This window comes from Prunus persica, chromosome G1 (assembly GCF_000346465.2).
Source record: "Prunus persica cultivar Lovell chromosome G1, Prunus_persica_NCBIv2, whole genome shotgun sequence".
In the NCBI taxonomy this organism is placed as follows: Eukaryota; Viridiplantae; Streptophyta; class Magnoliopsida; order Rosales; family Rosaceae; genus Prunus; species Prunus persica.
Window position 1 is genome coordinate 4,052,090 of NC_034009.1, and position 19,282 is coordinate 4,071,371.

At 36.4% G+C, this 19,282-nt stretch overlaps 2 protein-coding genes across 4 annotated transcripts; one reads left to right on the top strand and one right to left on the bottom strand.

Annotated features, from left to right (window-relative positions):
* LOC18792685 (hydroxyethylthiazole kinase) lies at nt 7,541-11,133 on the bottom strand. 3 transcript variants are annotated; one of them, XM_020555754.1, is made up of 3 exons: nt 10,591-11,133; nt 9,855-10,269; nt 7,541-7,769 (listed from the first exon to the last, which is right to left on the bottom strand). In XM_020555754.1, exons 1-2 carry the CDS (start codon nt 11,047-11,049, stop codon nt 9,877-9,879), a joined length of 852 nt encoding a protein of 283 aa, XP_020411343.1. In that variant the 5' UTR covers nt 11,050-11,133; the 3' UTR covers nt 7,541-7,769; nt 9,855-9,876. The 3 variants fall into 3 exon arrangements, with proteins under 3 accessions (XP_020411343.1, XP_020411344.1, XP_007222186.1); XM_020555755.1 differs by lacking the exon at nt 7,541-7,769 and adding an exon at nt 8,670-8,754; XM_007222124.2 differs by lacking the exon at nt 7,541-7,769 and having other exon boundaries at nt 9,580-10,269; nt 10,591-11,132.
* Nucleotides 7,777-8,739, top strand: LOC18792653 (dirigent protein 16). The gene has a single exon (XM_007226275.2). It carries the CDS (start codon nt 7,844-7,846, stop codon nt 8,600-8,602), a length of 759 nt encoding a protein of 252 aa, XP_007226337.1. The 5' UTR covers nt 7,777-7,843; the 3' UTR covers nt 8,603-8,739.

Here is a 19,282-nt window from a genome sequence, read left to right on the forward strand (position 1 = left end):
ATTGATGCAGTAATCATTGGAAGTTTGATTTCACACATCTAACATAGAAACAGTGGCTTTCTCAGAAATAAATAATAATAATAATAATAAAAGGAATGCAATTGGGGATGCGATATTACATATAAAAGGCAGGTGGGCGAAGGGGTCGCGGGTCGCTTGTGGGCGAGGAGGTCACAGAGAGAGAGAGAGAGAGAGAGAGAGAGAGAGAGAGAGAAGAGGCGACGGCTCAGAGGAGAGAGAGAGAGGCAGCTTGGTTTTAAAAAATTTAGGATGCTTTTCCGGTTCCACTTGAAAATGTGGTGAAAAGAAAAGCGAAGTGAAGATTTCATATATTTGGGTTTATGTTATTCGGCATATGAGTAAATTCTGTACCTATTAGAAAAACAATGGTCCTGTTATTGGAGCTTTATTCCATCCATCAATGGGTTAAGGTTAAGCAGAAGTGAATTTCCACTTTTATGAATTTCGAGCTGGCCTTGAGGGTATTGTTTTGAGATGTGATGATGCACGAAAGAATGATGTCATACCAGTTTAGTAGTAAATTGATTAGCAGACTTATTTTAGGTATTGCTGCTTCGAGAGTATATTCTTTTCCTCTTTTATTATTATTGATGATGTTGATGATGGCGGTAGGAGTGAAGAAGTTGTGTTTGTAATAGATTAAGATGGGGTGGTATGCAAGAAAGAAATAAGGTCCACAAAGCAATATAAGTAGTAATTGGAACAATCTTATTATTATTTTAAATTAAAATTATTACATATGCAAGACCTAATTGTCATTTATTTTTCTAGAGCGCAAGACATTCATGCTGCATGCAGCTAGCTAGGCAACAATTGCCAATCCCTTAATTAATATAATTATTCTTGGAGCAGCTCTCATAGCATGATTCCACGAAGCCTTTCACATAGCGCTTATCTACAATATCAAGCAAATAAAACCAAAATACAAAGCATATCAATGACCGAAATATAATTCAAAACGAACATGATAAAGCTAGAGAGAGAGAGAGAGAGAGAGAGAGAGAGAGAAAGAGGTAGATCAAATGGAAATATGTATATTACCAGAATTGGAAGTGCTTGTGGTGGCAATAGAGTTGGCACAGTTATGTGTACAATTATACACAACATCTGAAGGCCTATGTTTGCATCTGATCATGCACATGCCAAGGCATATTGGATTCATCAGGCACTTTGTTGCACATTTTAAACCACAAGAAATAAGATGACTATTTGGAACCACATGATTTGTATTGGAAGGATCAGAGACATCATCAACTTGAGCAAGAGTGTTGCCATCATTTGGAACCGCATTGGTATAGGAAGGATTAATATCAGCTTGAGCTATTGCAAGCACAAGCATGCTCATCAAAAGCACTGCCCTCAAGACACTAGCATCCATACCTCCTCTTTCTTTGTTTCAACTTCTGTTTTTTTTTTGGGGTATTGAACTCTGTTTGATTGCCGGAGTTTTTTGGTGGAGGAAGTGGAAGCTACAAAGCCACAATTTATAGGGAGACCCTTGGGCCATCTATGGTCGTTCTAAGCATGATTGTAGCTAATTACATGAGCTGTAATGCAGCATATATTGAAGCGATACATGCAGGACTATCATTTTGAGCATAATTGAAGGTCTCTCTCTTTTGATTTCATTTGATTAAGTCCGAAATATTTATCTGGTGAGCGTCAAATTATTATTAATTGGCGGATGTAATTTAGGCGGTTTGGTAGTATTCATAATATATATTGTTTTCTCATTGTACGGAAATGACAGAATTATTGTTGATTGTCTTGATCAATTGCAGGTTTGCTTTGATTTAGTTGATCTTGACTGTAATGGAGCCTTTTTCTTTGAAGATCAATTGCATCGAGTCCCTTTTGATTAAGTCTTTTTGTCAGGACAATTATGTGCCTGGTGAAGTTGGTTTTCTATGCTTTTATTTAGTCAACGGGGTCTAACTTAGTAGAAAAGTGTTTTGACTTGCAAACGAGAGGTTTCAAGTTCGAACCTCTATGGCATTTTGATTGTGTGTGTGAGAGAGAAACTCTCCTCCCTTGTAGTTTAGACTATCGTTTGTACTAATAAATAAATAAAAAGCCTTTTTGTCTGGACAAAATTCCTTCATTAATTGGGTTTCACCTCAAAAGTTAATTTATAATTTAGCCATTTTTGGTGTCTATACATCATTATATATATAATTCTAGAGAAAAATAACTTCATATTGGGTGCCTAAATATCGATGATTAATATTTGACGAATTTGCAGTTGTTGGGCAAATCATTATTATTATTTTCACTGTTTTATGATTTACAAAAGAACCAAGTGCCGCCTCTATGTTTCTGAGTAAGAAGTAGATTCACAACTTTTCCAATATATATATATGTATAAATCTTGTTCTTACTTTTTTCTTTTTCTTTTTAAATAAAAGCTAAGTTTCATTAATTCTATATGAACTACAATTTAACATTTTGTCATGCCTCTTTAAAAACAAGTCCAGCTACTCGATTATGTAGTCTAACTCAGAGTAATATAGAAAATTTCAAATTGTTAGTTTCTTTGTTTTCCAGTCCTTGCTTAAAGAAAATTCAATCCACAAAAACCGATTTCCAAATTCTTTTATATGTTCATCCCCAAGTTTGTCTATACACCATTTTAATATATTAATTTTTTATTTATATGATCATCCTGTTCGAACGATATACTATTTGATAAGGGTGATGTTATTTAGCCTGCATTGCTGACCACCTCTCTAATACAGGTGGGTCCTTTCCACAAACACTGTCAGGGCTCATCTCTCTAATAGAGGTGGTTAGCAATGTGGTCAATAAATGTGATCCAAATAACATTATTGATTTGATAATGGCAACAATATTCTGAGTTCCTCATCTGTGATTCTTTTTGAGGTTTTTTAGTAATGTATAACTCAATGTGGATGAAAGCAAACGATGCTAATTAAATTGACTATATTAAAGAATAGATGTCGATTGTTTGGATCTTCAGTTGATTGTAGTACAAGGCAAATATTGCGCATGCGTCCAGCGCCCAACTTTTTAGAATGGTGATGAGGTAAGGGTATGGTTTGAAGGTGCTCAAGCTTGAGTTTCTTGACGGTATGGCTAGAATGAATGAACAGATAAATAAACGAAGAAACTACAGGTACGGCATGGTGAACCCAAAAAAAAAAAAAAAAGGGGCCCATAAAGCAATATAAGTAGTAATTTCGTAAATCTATTTTTTTTTTTTTAATAAGAAGTTTACATATGAAACACATAATTTGTCATTTATTTTCTGCAACAAGACATCCGCATTGAACTAGGGAACAATAACCAATCAATTAATTTATCTAGTTATTCTTGAAGCAACTCTCATAGCATGAATCCACGAAACCTTCCACATAGCACTTATCTACAATCAAGCAAATAAAACAAAAATACAAAGAATATCAATAATAATAAAAAATATAATTTCAAACAAACATGATAAAGTAAAAGTAAAACCGAGTATAGCCACCCAGTGATACTATTTCTTAAATAAAAAAAAATAAAAAAAACAATAAGTCTTTACATTTTTCAGTCTTTCTTCCTATGTTTGGTTGATAATTATGAGGCAAATTAGCTGTCAACATGGACCATTGATTTAGGACTTTAATATCAATCTTCATCTGAGTTTCCATTCAGTTTGGTTGTATTTGGCATGATATTCCTGTAAGATCCTCATGTACCCTTCTTAGTGCTTAGTGTGAGTGAAGATGACCCAGGTCTTCTATGTTTCCTGATGTTCCTGAAATTCATCCCTTGCAATTGTTGAATAATTTCTCTCTTTTATTACGGCATCGGTGAATTTTCTTTCTAATCGTGAGTTAAGGCTTGAATTTATGCTCGTCCTTTGAGTTTAGTTTGGCTGTTGCCAGAGTGTTCATGCAATATTTTTTCATTTTGTATAGTTTACTAGGTTTCGTGTTGGTTCTCTGAAACTCGGTCTTAGCTTTTGTCCTGCGGATTGATGAAGATATTGGTAGTACATGGTTTTATTGCCTTCTCTGGTTGTTGATTTCATCGAGGTCTGGAGGCTGTAGATACCAAAAGCAAACTATTCAAGCAAGCTCCCACTGAGCACTGACAGCCTAAATACTGATAGAATAGAAACTAAAATGCCTTAAAGCAAGATGAAAGCTCGTTACAAACCAGTCCACCAGCAACTAGATAATCAAGCATCCCTGAATATGTATAATATAAGTGGGTTTCTTTTGACTTCTGTTCGCTATCCATAGAAACTTCTTCCCATCCTTCTCAACATAGCCATCATGTGCACTCCATATAAGCCTATTCCAACAAGAAGTACATATAAAAAAATGTTAAAAAATGAAAAGTTGCAAGAAAATCAAATGAACAACAATAAAAGAGTTAGCTGGCTTCTTTCCTACGTGACCATTGAAAAAGCGACCAGACTCAATGCTACCACTGAAATTTCTAACCATACAAAAAATCTTATATTCCTATCTAGCCAACACTACAGCGCACACAGTGTCACCTCCAAAACCTCATCATCAAGCCCTTTCACAGAACCTCCATGTCGATCTAATAACAAACTACGTACTGCTAGATACATATATAGCACCAATTCATCTAATGAGCCAGTTACCATTCATCATACAGATTAATATAGCCAAAATAACTTGCTAGAGATGCATCAAAATTTGATTATAATTCACTGTTTAATCACCTAGACCAAGGTTAAAAAAAAGGTGGCGCAAATCGCGGAAACAAACCGTAGCTCATTCCTTATACCTGGACTATGTTCTTCCCCAAAGCTTTTGATTACATCTCCCACAGCTCTCATCCTGTGCTCAGCGATGAATGCAACGGCCATTAGAGTTTGAATTTTCTGGTGGGAAAGTAATCACGTCCTTGAAACTACATAAATGCTCAGCAAAACTAGAGATTTGGGAAAATTGTTCAGTGCTATATCTGAGCATGAAAGGGGTATTGAATTCACAGAATTTGAGCTTACCCTTTGTGAATGGTCCTCAATTACAAAGGGAAGGAGCTCAGAGTGCGATTCCTGCAAGCAGTTTCAATAAAATGTGGAGTGGACTGTGGAGAGATAAACGAACAATTGGTCTGCTTCTGTTTGGCAGCTGAGAAAATGTATTGTCTAACTTACCAAGGAAAGCGCGATTGCATCGTTTGATCTTTTCCAAGTAGCCCGTGAGATCTGAACCGGTTTGGATATCCTAACGACGTCGTCACAAGTGAAGGCATCATCGGAGGCTAAGACTGATGCAGTACGACAAGTGACAACTTTGTGAAAAGATGGCTGGTTGGAACGAACTGGGAATGATGTCGTAAGCGCCTTGGTGAAAGCACGAAAAGCTTTGGGGGGTAAAACAGAAGGCCAGAGAGTCGACGAGTCTGTGAGAGATGAGGAATGCGGCTGTGCTGCCCATTGGAGCGGGTTCCAAAAAAAAATATTCGAAAAATCAGCCTAGGCGGGTGTTTTTTTTTTTTGGATTCAGGACTACACAGGGAGAAACAATCACCTAGGATTTGCTACAAAGTGTTTGCACTGACTTTCTCAAGTTCCAACCAATCAAAACTCAAGAACCTATATCGCTAAGAGATGATCTCATTTTAAAGAAAAGAAAAAACTACTATGTTTCTATTGTATGTTTGTATTCTCTCTTTCCATGTATAATTTCGTTCTTTTTTTTAAACTACATTCAGACTGAAGTTTCTAAAATAGATGCTTGAACTTTACACTTTGAACGCATGAAACTTTTTGCCTGAAAATGACAGATCACTTTCATGGCTTTCCACTAGTCGAAAGCTCACATGAATCGGCTGACAATCCAAAATGAGCAAAACCCATTTCTAGAAAACACTTATAAAACCTCAAAAGATCACTGAAATTTGCAACCACCTCTAAATCCAAAGTAAAGATAATAACAGTAAGCGGTGCAACCACCTCTAAATCCCTCTACGTATAAAATATTATTATTTTATATTATATTTAAAGCGTATAACCGTGCGGCTATAGTATTTATTAAAAAAATTTAGAAAAACTTCAGTATAGCCGCCAATTATAATAGTATTTTATACGTAGAGGGATGCATTCATCTGTTAAAGACATGTAGAGAAGCATTTTGAATTTGATACGGCACATAGGATTTTAGGACATGGCATGCTTTTGCTTATGCTTCACTTTTCAAACAACACTTTACATAAAGAATACTACCTTATCTCTTACTACTATACCCATAAATCTTTGTTTGAATTTGAAAATTTTGTGAAAAAAAACACGTGTATTAGACATGAAACATATGTACGTACATGTATTGTACATTTGCTTTTTTAAAAAAGTGAATTTTCTAAACTACTCTTATCGATAAACGAAATTCAAGGAAATGTTTTTTTTTTAAGTTAAAAAAAAACCCAGTATAGCCGCCCAGCTATACGATTTATTAAAAAAAACTGAAGTATAGCCGACTGGCTATAGTATTTAATTATATTATATTTAAAGAGAATAGTCCCGAGGATATACTATTTATTTATAATAATAAAATTTTAAAAACTTACGTATAGCCGACCGGCTATACTAATAGTATTTTATACGTAGAGGGATGCATTCATCTCTTAAAGACATGTAGAGAAGCATTTTTAATTTGATACGGCACGTAAAATTTTAGGATATGACATGTTTTTGCTTATGCTTCACTTTTCAAACAACACTTTAATTACATGAAGAATACTACATTCTCTCTTACTACTATACTCATAAATCTTTGTTTGAAATTGAAAATTCTGTATAAAAAAAAAACACGTGTATTAGACATGTAACATACCTATGTACATGTATTGTACGTTTTCTTTTTAAAAAACGTGTATTTTCTAAACTACTCTTATCGATAAATAAAATTCAATGAAATTTTTAAAATTAAAATTTGAAAAAAAAAAACTAAAGAACCCAGTGTAGCAGCACGGCTATACAATTTATTAAGAAAAGTTTAAAAAAAAACGCAAGTATAGCTGCGCGATTATACTATTTATTTAATAAAACTGACATTATATTTAAAGCGTATAGCCGCTCGGCTATACTATTTATTACAACAAACAAAACCTTTAAAAAGCACTGAAGTATTGCCGCGTCGTCTGATTTTCAGGGTTGTCTCATAAGGTTGCTCACAAAATAATTCCTCTTTTTTTTTTTTGGTCGATAATTCCTCCTTTTCCAGCCCTTTTCAAGCAACCAAAATAAATGAATAAATAAATGGGGCAGTTTGGGAATGATTATTATTGCAAAGACTAACCAAAAACGACCAGATTGTGAAAAGATAAAATTCTGAACTGTTACTAAACAAGTCATAGCACAAGATTGGAGATTATTGCTGGTACATACATCTTTGATATACGCAAGGCTTCAAACTTTGACCAATTGCAAAAACAATATAATACCATGAAAGCAGAGCGGGAATTAACCAATAAGTAAATCAGTTGCGACATTTGAAAAATAATAATAATAAAGAAAAAAAAAAAAAAAAAAAAAAAAGGTAAATCAGATGATCATCTCATCAGTTCATTTATTTAGTCTTGTGGAACCAATGATACAATACAACAAACCCACTTCTGTATGCCATCTGTGATCAATAACTAATTCACCTAGAACAAAATTCAAATGATTCCTACAAATAAGATAATCCAACAACTTCACCTCCTGAGTTTGGAGTAGCCTCAACCACTCCATGTGCCCATTTCCTCTATATTAAGAGCAACATCTGTTACCCATCAGAGTACTTCAGCAAGAAATCTTCAGCATTCAATTCTACATATTTAGATACCGAATTTCAGGATGTTCAAGCATACATTTTCATCTGTTTTCATCATAATGCTGATTGCAAATATGCACAATGCAATTGTACTTGTGTCTGCAGTTGATCCTGCACCAGTTGGCAATGAACCGGTTCTTGAAATATACATGCATGACATTCTTGGAGGCAGTAGCCCTACAGCTAGGCCAATCACTGGCTTGCTAGGCAACATCTACAGCAGCCAAGTGCCCTTTGCAAAGCCGATAGGGTTCCTTCCTCCAAATGGTGCGGTGGCTATCCCTAATGCCAATGGTGCCATTCCAACTGTAAATGGTGCCAATGGTCTCCCACTAGGAACCGGCTTATCTGGTACAGCTTTTGCAGGAAATCCTAATGCTCAACAGAATGGCAATCCTGCTACCCAACTAGCACCGGATGGGTTGGGACTAGGCTTTGGGACAATCACTGTCATTGATGACATACTGACCTCTAGTCCCGACTTGGGGTCACAAACGATTGGAAAAGCTCAAGGAGTTTATGTGGCAAGCTCTGCAGATGGAACAAGACAGCTGATGGCATTTACGGCTATGATGGAAGGAGGGGAGTATAATGACAACCTCAACTTTTACGGAGTGTACAAGATTGGGAGTACCAAGTCACAGTTGTCAGTGACTGGAGGGACGGGCAAGTTTAAGAATGCCAATGGGATTGCAGAGCTGCAACCACTTATTCCTCCAGGTCAACATGCAACAGACGGTGCAGAAACATTGCTGAGGATTACTGTCCACTTAAAGTACTGAGACAAAGTGGTCTGTTTGTGTCGATGTCGATGTCAATGTGAGTGTCTGTGATTGTATTAGCTACATGTGTGGAGTATCTTTCAATTGTAACTGTTCTGCTTAACTATGGTAATGCCTAATGAAGAATATCTTGTCAACTGATCTTCTCACTCCTAAAAGAGTAAGGAACAAGATCAAACAAAAACTCGAAATCACCATCATACTAAATGTCATACACCATTACCATATCATGCAAGATGCATTACTGCAGATCACAGCCACCATATAAGTAAAAATTGCATGAGAACATCGCATATAAAACCAAACCTTATTGTCCTCACGGATGGATGACCAGTAACTTACTATCCAATAACGAAAACTATGGCAATGTAATCTTTGGACTACAATTTTCTCTCTAAAGCAAGAGACTCATAAGAGTATTCAATGCGAGGCAACACAAGGTGGGTGCTGCCTATTATTGTAGACTGTAGATGTCAAAATTTTAGTAATTGTAAAGAACGTTAAAAAAAAAAAAAAAAACAGAAGAAGAATGATTAGGGTAGTTCCAGAGAAAAATGATGTGGAAAAGAGAGATGAAAAGTACATGAAATATCAAGGCAGCAAGCTTTCAACAATAATTCCCTTCATTGAGAACTGATTTGTATTCATCGAGCTTCCAACAGAACCCCAAAGAGTCATTATATAATAGAAGATTCTTATAAACTTGAAAATTACACCGTTCTAAGACCTAGAACCATTGACTCAGAGACATCGACTCTTAAGTAGACTCTCTGATTTTCTTAGTTCTTTTTTAACTGATTTGTTGTAGACAACTGTGAGCATTTTCTTTGGACCAAAATGGCCTCATAACCACCATCTTAGTCTTCGACTTTCAAAGAGGATACCTCATCTAAAACCAAATTGTTGCTACGCTATGTAACCCATATAATTAATGTTGGAACAGGCACAGCAGCTTACAACTGGAATGAATTACCAAATTTTTGCTTTTAAACTATCTTTGTATATTTGGAGACTGTTTCTTTATATTACGAAGGAAAAGTTTAAAATACAGGGGAAAAAAATCATAAGTGAAACAAAGTTCAGTTTACAAGGGAATCTTCCAATTACTGTTGTACTTGCCCGTAAATGACTCAGGAACTCTACTTCTAAGAACAAAGTATATGTTATTCGTCATTCACGTAATTGCTCAACATATGGCAAATCTACAAAAAAGAAAAACACAACAAAACAGGTCTAATGGTAAGTAACATACCACACATACAACTCCTCGTCGTTCACGACAAGCTGGTGATTTTAGCATGAGAAAGCACACACGCTTCATCGATCCCATAAAGTGAATCTATCAAATGCATCCGCAATGACGCTGGACCATTTGCCATTTTCATTCCCATCTCACCAGCAATCCCAAATACCGATAACGCCGAAGCTGTAGCTTCCAATACATGTGATTGATCAACCGAAACAAAGGCAGCAATGAGGGCAGTGACTGAACACCCTGTTGCTGTTATCTTTGTCATCATGGCAACCCCATTGTGAGCACCAACAATTCTCTTCCCATCTGTAACAATATCAACAGCTCCAGAAACTGCCACTATGGCACCACTGGCTTGAGCCAGTGACTTTGCTGACTCTATTGCATCTGTTGACTCATGGGAACTGTCTACACCCTAAAAACAACAAAATTCAATTAAAATTGATTTTTAACAACTTTAGTATGCACAAAGAAAAAAACAAAAAAAAAGCAAAAATTTTATCTTTGATATTCAATGAACTGAATCATCATCTTTACTAATAACATGAAGCCAAAAACTTTGACTCAACAATTTAAACACCTAATTTCCCCAACAAAAAAAAAATCAAATTAACAAATTTCAACGGAGTTTTTTTGGTATCAGAAATCCGATTCAAAACACAGGATAACTTGTTCTTCATAACACCTCATGAAAACATTGATCAGACTATTTTTGTGATAAAGCAAGAAAATTTACCTTGGTGGGTTCCACAGAAGCCTTGGCGAGGGCGATTATCTCGGACCCATTTCCCCTGATAACAGTAGGCTTAAGCTCCACAAGCTCCAAGCAAGCCTTTAACCGGAAACCGGAGGCACCGGCCGCAACTGGGTCGAGAACCCAAGGCTTACCGGACTTATGTGCCAGTTCAGCGGCTAGCTTCATGGCCGGTAGCCAGCCGGCGGAAAGTGTGCCCACGTTGACGCAGAGCGCGTGGACCTGAGGCGTGAATTCCGGGAGCTCTTCCAAGGTGTGGAGCATGGCGGGTGATGCACCCGCGGACAAGAGAGTGTTGGCCATCAGATCCATTGACACGAAGTTTGTGATGCATTGGATGAGCGGTGATTGGGATCGAACTGTGGATAGTAGGGCCCATGCTTTCTGGGACCACATGATTGCCTCTGGTGCTTCTTCCTTGTAGTTGGACTTGATTTCCATGCTCTCTCTTTTGCTTGCCTAGAGCTCTGTTTCTGGGGAAGACTCGTTTTAGTAGCAGAAAGAAATCGACTTTATGTATATGTATGTTATAACTTATAAGGCTAAACTGCCGTTTTGCTTAATCATAATTGTCAATTTTTCCTCTAAATAATTTTTTCCATAAATTAAAGGGTATATTCAATTTAGATTTTAAATAATTTTAAAAGCGTTATAAAGTTGATGGAGTTTAATTGAGTTTGACTGAATTATACGAACTCAACATAAATTTTGATTGAATTCATGTATAGATTTTAACTGAGTTTATAACACCCAAAAAACTAAGAATAGAGGTGGTGATGATGGTGATGGCAGTTTGTGGGTGACAGTGGAGATGGTAGTGGTGGTGGCGTTGGTTGTGGGGGTGGTAGTGGTAGTGGTGGTGGCGGTGGGAGTGAGGTGGTGGTGGTGATGGAGCTCGTGGCGGTGGCGGTGATGGCGATGGTGGTGGCAATGATAGTGATGGTGATGATGCTAGCGGTGGCAGTGGTTATCGTGGGGGTGATGGTGGGGTTGATAGTGGTGGTAGTGGTGGTGGGAATGAGGGTGGGGGTGGGGCTGGTGGCAGTGATGGTGATGGTGATGGTGGTGGAGGTGATGTGGAGCTAGTAGTGAGGTGGCGATGGTGGTGGTAATCCTGGGGTGGTGGCGATGGCAGTGGTTGTCATGGTGGGGTGTCAGTGGTGATACCGATGATAAGATGGTATAAAAGTGGTGAAATCATATCTTGAGAATAAAAATAATATATCTATCAAAATCTTGGGGGGAAGCAAAGATTTGTCATGGCCTAAAATTAGTCTAGAATCAAAAGAAATCCAGCACTTTTTATATTTCCTTTAAAATTAATGAGTTCTTAATTCTAAACTAATTTTAGGCCATGACAAATTTTTGCTTCCCAAAATTCAAAGGACTTGGATCAAGGTCTTCATATATATATATATATATATATATATATACATATAACATACTCCCTTAGAAAAAAAAACAAACAAAAAAAGTTATTAATTGACTTGTGTTTTTACATTCATGAGATATAGGTACCACATTTTTTTGCCTTTTTGTTTATGAATCTAAGTTACAGGTAGCATACACTTTACCACTTATCTTTTTTATGTACCGAAGATATAGGTAGCATATAACGTTCGACTTATATTTTTATGCACCTAAGTTATAGGTAATTTAATATTCTGCTTGTCTATTTTTCCAGCTTATTTATAGGTAAGATGTTTTGTGGTTTGTTCACCCAATGGTGTAGATATATTATCCTATGGTATAGGTATATTGTCCTATTGCCCATTACATAGGTATAATATGTGGGTCTTACTTTCATTGATTAAATGGTATATATTAGGTAAATATTATTATGGAAAGAATTCAAAATTCAATTACAAGGAAATAATGCATTAAATTTAGGTTTTCAATATGAAAGTAAATAAAGTCAAAGGACCTACATCTAAAACCAAAAACAAGTGGACTAAACCCAATGACAACTAATCGTTTTGAACCTAAATCTAAGAACCCCTGTTATTTTTGTAATTTCCTAGTTTTAATGTTGAGGCGTATATGCTTCTATTTACCAATCTACCTACTTTTGTTTTTAATAAGTATATCAATTTTAATTTCTTGAACTAAATAAGAAGAGAAGTCTTGAAGAAGTGTATTTTCAGGAAGCACTTTAAATTTTCCAAGTTGTGAATTTCTTGGAAGCATCATCATCATTTTTACTCACCATTTTAAGCCAAATTGTACCATCATCATCATTCTCAACTTATGTTTTTTGAAAATATCATTCTCAACACTTGACAGGTGTCTATGGGCATAACCATGTTTTTGCCCATGAACAGTGGCAGAGCCAGGATTTCACATTAGATGGGGCCTTTCACAAAATTTTAATAATAATTCGAATAGGAGCCCTCAAGCGCTAATTGGTTAATAAAGTTAATAATATCATTTCATATTGATTAATAATTCATCCATTTGTTACAATCATAATTGTTCTTAATTTCATATTTTAAAGTGGATGAATATTAATCTCATCATCTACACTATTAAAGACTCAAAATTTAATAAGTTATACTTCAGCAGAGAGAATAAATACAAAAAATGTTTATAAACCCCGATCTTAAGGTGCCCTACTTAGACATGTAAAATGGGGGAGAGGAGAATTCACGAAGCTTAAGCTAATCAAAAGAGGAATGGAATAAGAAGAAAAAAAGAATAGTTTTTACTCCAAAAAGCAAACATAGAGCAACATGTTGACGTGAGTCTCCTAATTAATCAAGGAGATTTATTTCCTTGATTAATTAAGGGATTTACTTTCATATGCAATATAGTTGACAAATCATTGTATAATTAGGAGATACTATCCTAATTGATTACTGTATCTATTTCCTTGTAAAGCACTCATGTGAACTCCTATATATACCTCCTTATGGAGAAGAATAAAACTCAACCCAAAGTATTCAAACCATATTCATATTTTAGCATGGTATCAGAGCAATCGGTCCTAGATTGTCTCTAAACCCTTATCTCAAATTTCTCATATTCAAATCCAAAACCCTAAATCAAATTCCTCATATTTTTCCCCAAATCCAAATCCTTCAAATCTAAAGTCCTCAAATCCTCTTATCAAAATCCCTAAACGCATACTCTCAAATCTTATACACATACATCTCAAATCCAATTCCTACATCAAATTCCTCAAATCAAATTCCTCCAATCACAATTCCTCATATTCTCATATCGCATCTTACTTCCGCTGCGATGTCAAGAACCCCTACGATTCTCGCCCTTATTGCAGACTCACAAAAGCATGCAGTCAATCCTGTTGACCCAGCTACCAGGACTCATGCTTCTATTGCCACCACCAAAGGTTCTACTTTTCATACGTCCTCTCAAAAATCCACACGGATTATCGACTCGGGTGATACAAATCACATGACATTTGATCCTGGCCAACTTATTAGTTGCAAATCATCCACTCTATCGATGGTGTCTAATGCTAATGGTACCCCCTCCCATGTGGTTGGGGATGGCTTTCTATCTCTCTCTACTTCCCTGCATCTGGATTCTGTATTATTTATTCCATCTTTAGACCATAACTTGCTATCTGTTGCACAACTTACTACTACTTTGGGGTCTACTGTAACATTTTGGCCGAATCATTGTGTTTTTCAGAACATCCTCACAGGAAAGACGATTGATTGTGGTACTCAGCGGGGCAAATTCTGCTACTTGGACTAGGCACCGAATAGTGAGGTCAAGGTTGGTCAAGCTTTCACAACCAGTGGAACTCGTTCTGAGGAGGAGAGAAACAAAATTTGGTTATGGCATAAACTTCTTGGGCATGCCTCGTTCAGTTATCTTAAGAAGTTGTTTCCATCATTATTTTCTAATCTTTACGTTTCCAGCTTTCAGTGTGATACGTGTAAATTGGCTAAGAGCCATCGTGTCTCATTCCCATTAAGTTCAAATAAGAGTTTGGTTCCATTTTCTCTTGTTCATTCTGATGTTTGGGGACCTGCTGAAATTGTCACTCCTGCAAGGGCGCGATGGTTTGTCATGTTTATAGATGATTGCACACGCATAACTTGGGTTTCCCTTCTCAAAACTAAAAGGGAAGTCAGTTCTAGGTTTCAACAGTTTGATCAAATGGTGGAGACTCGGTTTCATCCCAGAATTTAGGTTCTTCGTTTTGACAATAGCAGAGAATTTCTCAACTATGATCTTAACCAGTTCTGACAAGATCATGGCATCATACATCAGCGCTCATGCCTTTACACACTCCAACAGAATGGGGTGGCCGAAAGAAAGAACAAACATTTATTGGAAGTCGTTCGTGCCTCTCTCTTTGGTGCCAATATGCCACGATCCTATTGGAGCGAAGCCGTCGTCTCTGCAACATACCTTATCAATCGGATTCCCTCTAGTATCCTAAATTTCCAAACACCACTTTAAACACTTCACCACCATATCCAAACACCTCCAACCCCAAACCTGGAACCTCAAATTTTTGGTTGTGTTGTATTTGTCCACTTACATGATCACTAACAAAGCAAATTGGATCCCCGAACCGAAAAGTGTGTTTTCATTGGCTATGCACCTCATCAGAAAGGATACTATTATCCTCCTAGTTAAAAGGTCTTTACCTCCATAGATGTTGTATTTTGGGAATATGACTTATATTTTTCAACAACCCATGAGGAGAATCTAGAATCCACCACTGCCCCAATTCTCGATTTTTTTTCTCCAGGACATCACCCTGCATTAAAATGACCATTCGCTAGTGAAAATTAACCGGTGGCCCCCCTTTAGTTCTTCAACTACAAAAACCTGCTTCAAAACGACTGGCCGCTAGTAGACAGCGACCAGTCGCCAGAGGAAAACGATCAGTTGTCTCCACGTTAGCAAAATCAAGATGAGGAAATTGAACCGTTTTATGAGATTTTGCCCGCTTCAGCTCCAGTACTGCACCAATCACCTGCTGAGGAAGTCATTCAGGTAACATCTTTTCCTGAAACTGATAACACTAATGAAATATCCCATGATGATTTGATTTCAGAATGCATAGAGCCTACATATCAGCTTCCAGAAAGGAAGAATCGTGGCAAACCTCGAGTACAATATGAAGCAAATCTTAAAGCCAAAGGGAAATACCCCATCAGCCAATTATCAGAGTCACGTGTGCACTATGTGAAGCAGTTAGCTGACATATCTGTCCCCAATAGTGTAACTGAAGCACTAGAAGACCCAAAATAGAAAGAAGCTATGAATGAAGAAATGCGAGCTCTTCAAAAGAATATCACATGGGAACTCGTGCCCTTACCTCATGGAAAGAAGACAGTAGGATGCAAGTGGATTTATACTGTGAAACTCAAAGCAGATGGATCCGTTGAAAGATATAAAGCTAGATTGGTGGTGAAAGGGTACACACAGAGATATGGGATAGACTACGAGGAGACCTTTGCCCTAGTAGCCAAGATTAACACGATTAGAGTCCTTTTGTCTTTAGCAGCAAATCTCGATTGGCCACTACATCAGTTTGATGTAAAAAATGCATTTACATAGAGACTTGGAAGAAGAAGTATATATGGACTTCCCCCCAGGATGTAATTCAGCTTCTGACAAGAAAAATCAAGTTTGCAAGCACAGAAAGTCATTATATGGGTTAAAGCAATCTTCTAGGGCATAGTTTGGCAGATTTACTAAATCTATAAAGAATTTTGGATATACACAGTAATTAAGATCACACCCTGTTCTTGAAGCGTGATGAAGGAAAACTTACTGCATTGATTGTTTATGTAGATGACATAATCGTAACTGGAAACGACGCAGAAAAGCAACTGAAGTTGCAAAAGTATTTGTCTCAGGAATTTGAGATGAAGGATTTTGGTGATCTGAAGTACTTTCTTGGAATCAAAGTAGTAAGGTCAAAAACTGGTATATTTTTGTCTCAAATGAAGTATGTAATGGATCTACTCACTAAAACAGGAATGCTTGGATGTAAGCCTGCTGACACACCCATTGAGATGAATCATAAGTTGTGTGAAGACATGGACCAAGAACCAACAATAAGGAACAGTACCAACGCCTTGTTGGATGGTTGATATACATGGCACACATAATACCATATATTGCATATGCTGTGAGTGTGGTTAGTTATTTTATGCATTCGCCAAGTGTTTCTCATAGAAATGTAGTTGATCGGATCTTAAGATACTTAAAGTCAGCCCCTGGAAAATGATTAATGTTTTCAAAAAATGGAGATCTTGAAGTTGTTGGATATATATATGCTGATTGGACTGGTTCCATTATAGATAGACACTCTACTTCTGGTTACTTTACATTCGTGGGAGGTAACCTAGTCACTTGGCTGAGTAAAAAGCAAAATGTGGTTTCTCGGTCTAGTGCAGAAGCAGAGTATGGAGGAATGGCTCACAAAGTTTGTGAATTATTGTGGATCAGAAGACTCTTGACAGAATTGGGCTTCAAGCCAGAAAAGCCAATGGAGTTGCATTATGACAACAAGTCAGCTATCGATATTGCCCATAATCCAGTTCAACATTATTGAACCAAACATGTTAAGGTGGATAGACATTTTATTAAAGAAAAAATTGAGAAGAAGACCATCCGCCTACCATTCGTAAAATCATAAGATCAACTTGCAGATATCTTAACAAAAGCTGTTTGTGGCAGAGTATTTCATGGCTCACTTACCAAGTTGGGCATTGGTGACATATATGCACCAACTTAAGGAGGAGTGTTGACGTGAGTCTCCTAATTAATCAAGGAGATTTATTTTCTTGATTAATTAAGGGATTTACTTTCCTATTTATATAGTTGACAAACATTGTGTAATTAGGATATACTATCCTAATTGATTACTGTATCTATTTTCTTGTAAAGCACTCATGTAACCTCGTATATATACCTCCTTATGGAGAAGAATAAAACTCAACCCAAAGTATTCAAACCATATTCATATTTTAGCACAACACATATAAAGTAAAACTTTGTGAAAATAAAAAATATGAGAGAGGGCCTGGGCTCACCCTGGTCCTTAGGTGGCTCTGCCACTGCCCATGAACATGCATCAAGTGTTGAGAAAGGTGATGAAAATACACATTGGGTTAAAGTGATGAACAAAATGTTAGATTTGACAAACATGGAAGGAAAATTTTTAAAAACATCATTTACTCTATATTAAATTTTCCAAGTTGTGAATTTTTTGAAGAAATTGGGCTTCCATTTGGATGGAGATACTTTAAAGAAAGAGCTCATTTTTACTCACTATTTTAACTCAAGTTGTACCATAACCATCATTCTCAACTTACTTTTTTTCGAAAATATCATTATCAATACTTGACACATGTCTATGGGCATAACCATGGTTTCACAAATATAAAGCAAAAAAGTTAACTATGTTTTTGCCCATGAGCACTTATCAAGTGTTGAAAATGGTGATAAGGATACACCTTAAGTTAAAGCGGTGAGAAAAATGAGTTGGATTTGACAAACATGGAAGTAAATTTTTTACCAATAACCAACTTACCAAAAACACTAGAAGACAACAACCAACATAAATTTTATTCCAAAAAACAATTGTTACCAGGTTCTGTGAACCTCATTTAATTAAACCATAAGGAACCTTTATATATAAAAGAAGAAAAAATACCCAAGTGATCTTCCACCAAGAAATACTCCACTACTTTTCACACAAACAATATCAATATGGCTTTGCTCATAAAAAATGTATTGTTGCCGCTAATGGTGTTGGTGTTGTTCCGAACTACTTGCGGTTTAAGTCTTCATCAGCCTACACAAACCGTTATAGCCACTAATGATTTGGGCGCAGAGATGAACATTCACTGTAAATCCAAGCAGGACGATCTTGGTTCCCATCTTATCCCCATTAAAGGCAAGTATGAGTTTTCACTTCGACCCAACTTTTGTGGGACAACACAATTTTATTGCAGTTTCCAATGGGGAACAGAATTTCACTATTCCGATATATGCATAGATTCTAGAGACTTCAAGTTTTGTGATACTAATAAGTGTTTGTGGAGCATAATACCAAAAGGTCCTTGCATGTGGAACTATTAACTGGTTATATTACGACATTTGCTACAAGTGGAACAAGAGTCTGAAATCATATGCTCCTTAATTACTTGCAATTTCTTTGTTGTTACGCGAGATAGAAAATGTAACTCATATTATGCTCTTCTTCATATCTGTAATAAACAAGAGCTTGATTGTACTTACTTGGTATGGACATATAGGCATTGGTTATCTCCCATTGTCGAAATTCACTCCTAGTTATGGACTGACCTAGGACACCAACAAGTTGGACACTGCAAATGGTTAAGATTCCTTTAAATGCACCGATGTTAAATGAAGAGGCTTATAATTCGTGAATGAATGCTATATTAACTTACCTTGATTTTAGAAAATTTAAAAAAAGAAAAAAACTAGGAAATTACTTAACAGTCATGCTCAGAAATATTACTCTGGAATGTTATAATTAATTTTCTTTTTATTCCCACAGAAAACTGTTACTAGGTTCAATGAATCTCATTTAATTAGACTATAAGAAACCTACTATATGAAAGAATATTTTACAAATGTTATTCCACCAAGAAACCCTAGTGTTTTACTACCAAGGAAAACTTCCAACAAGCAATATCATGGCTTTATTCAG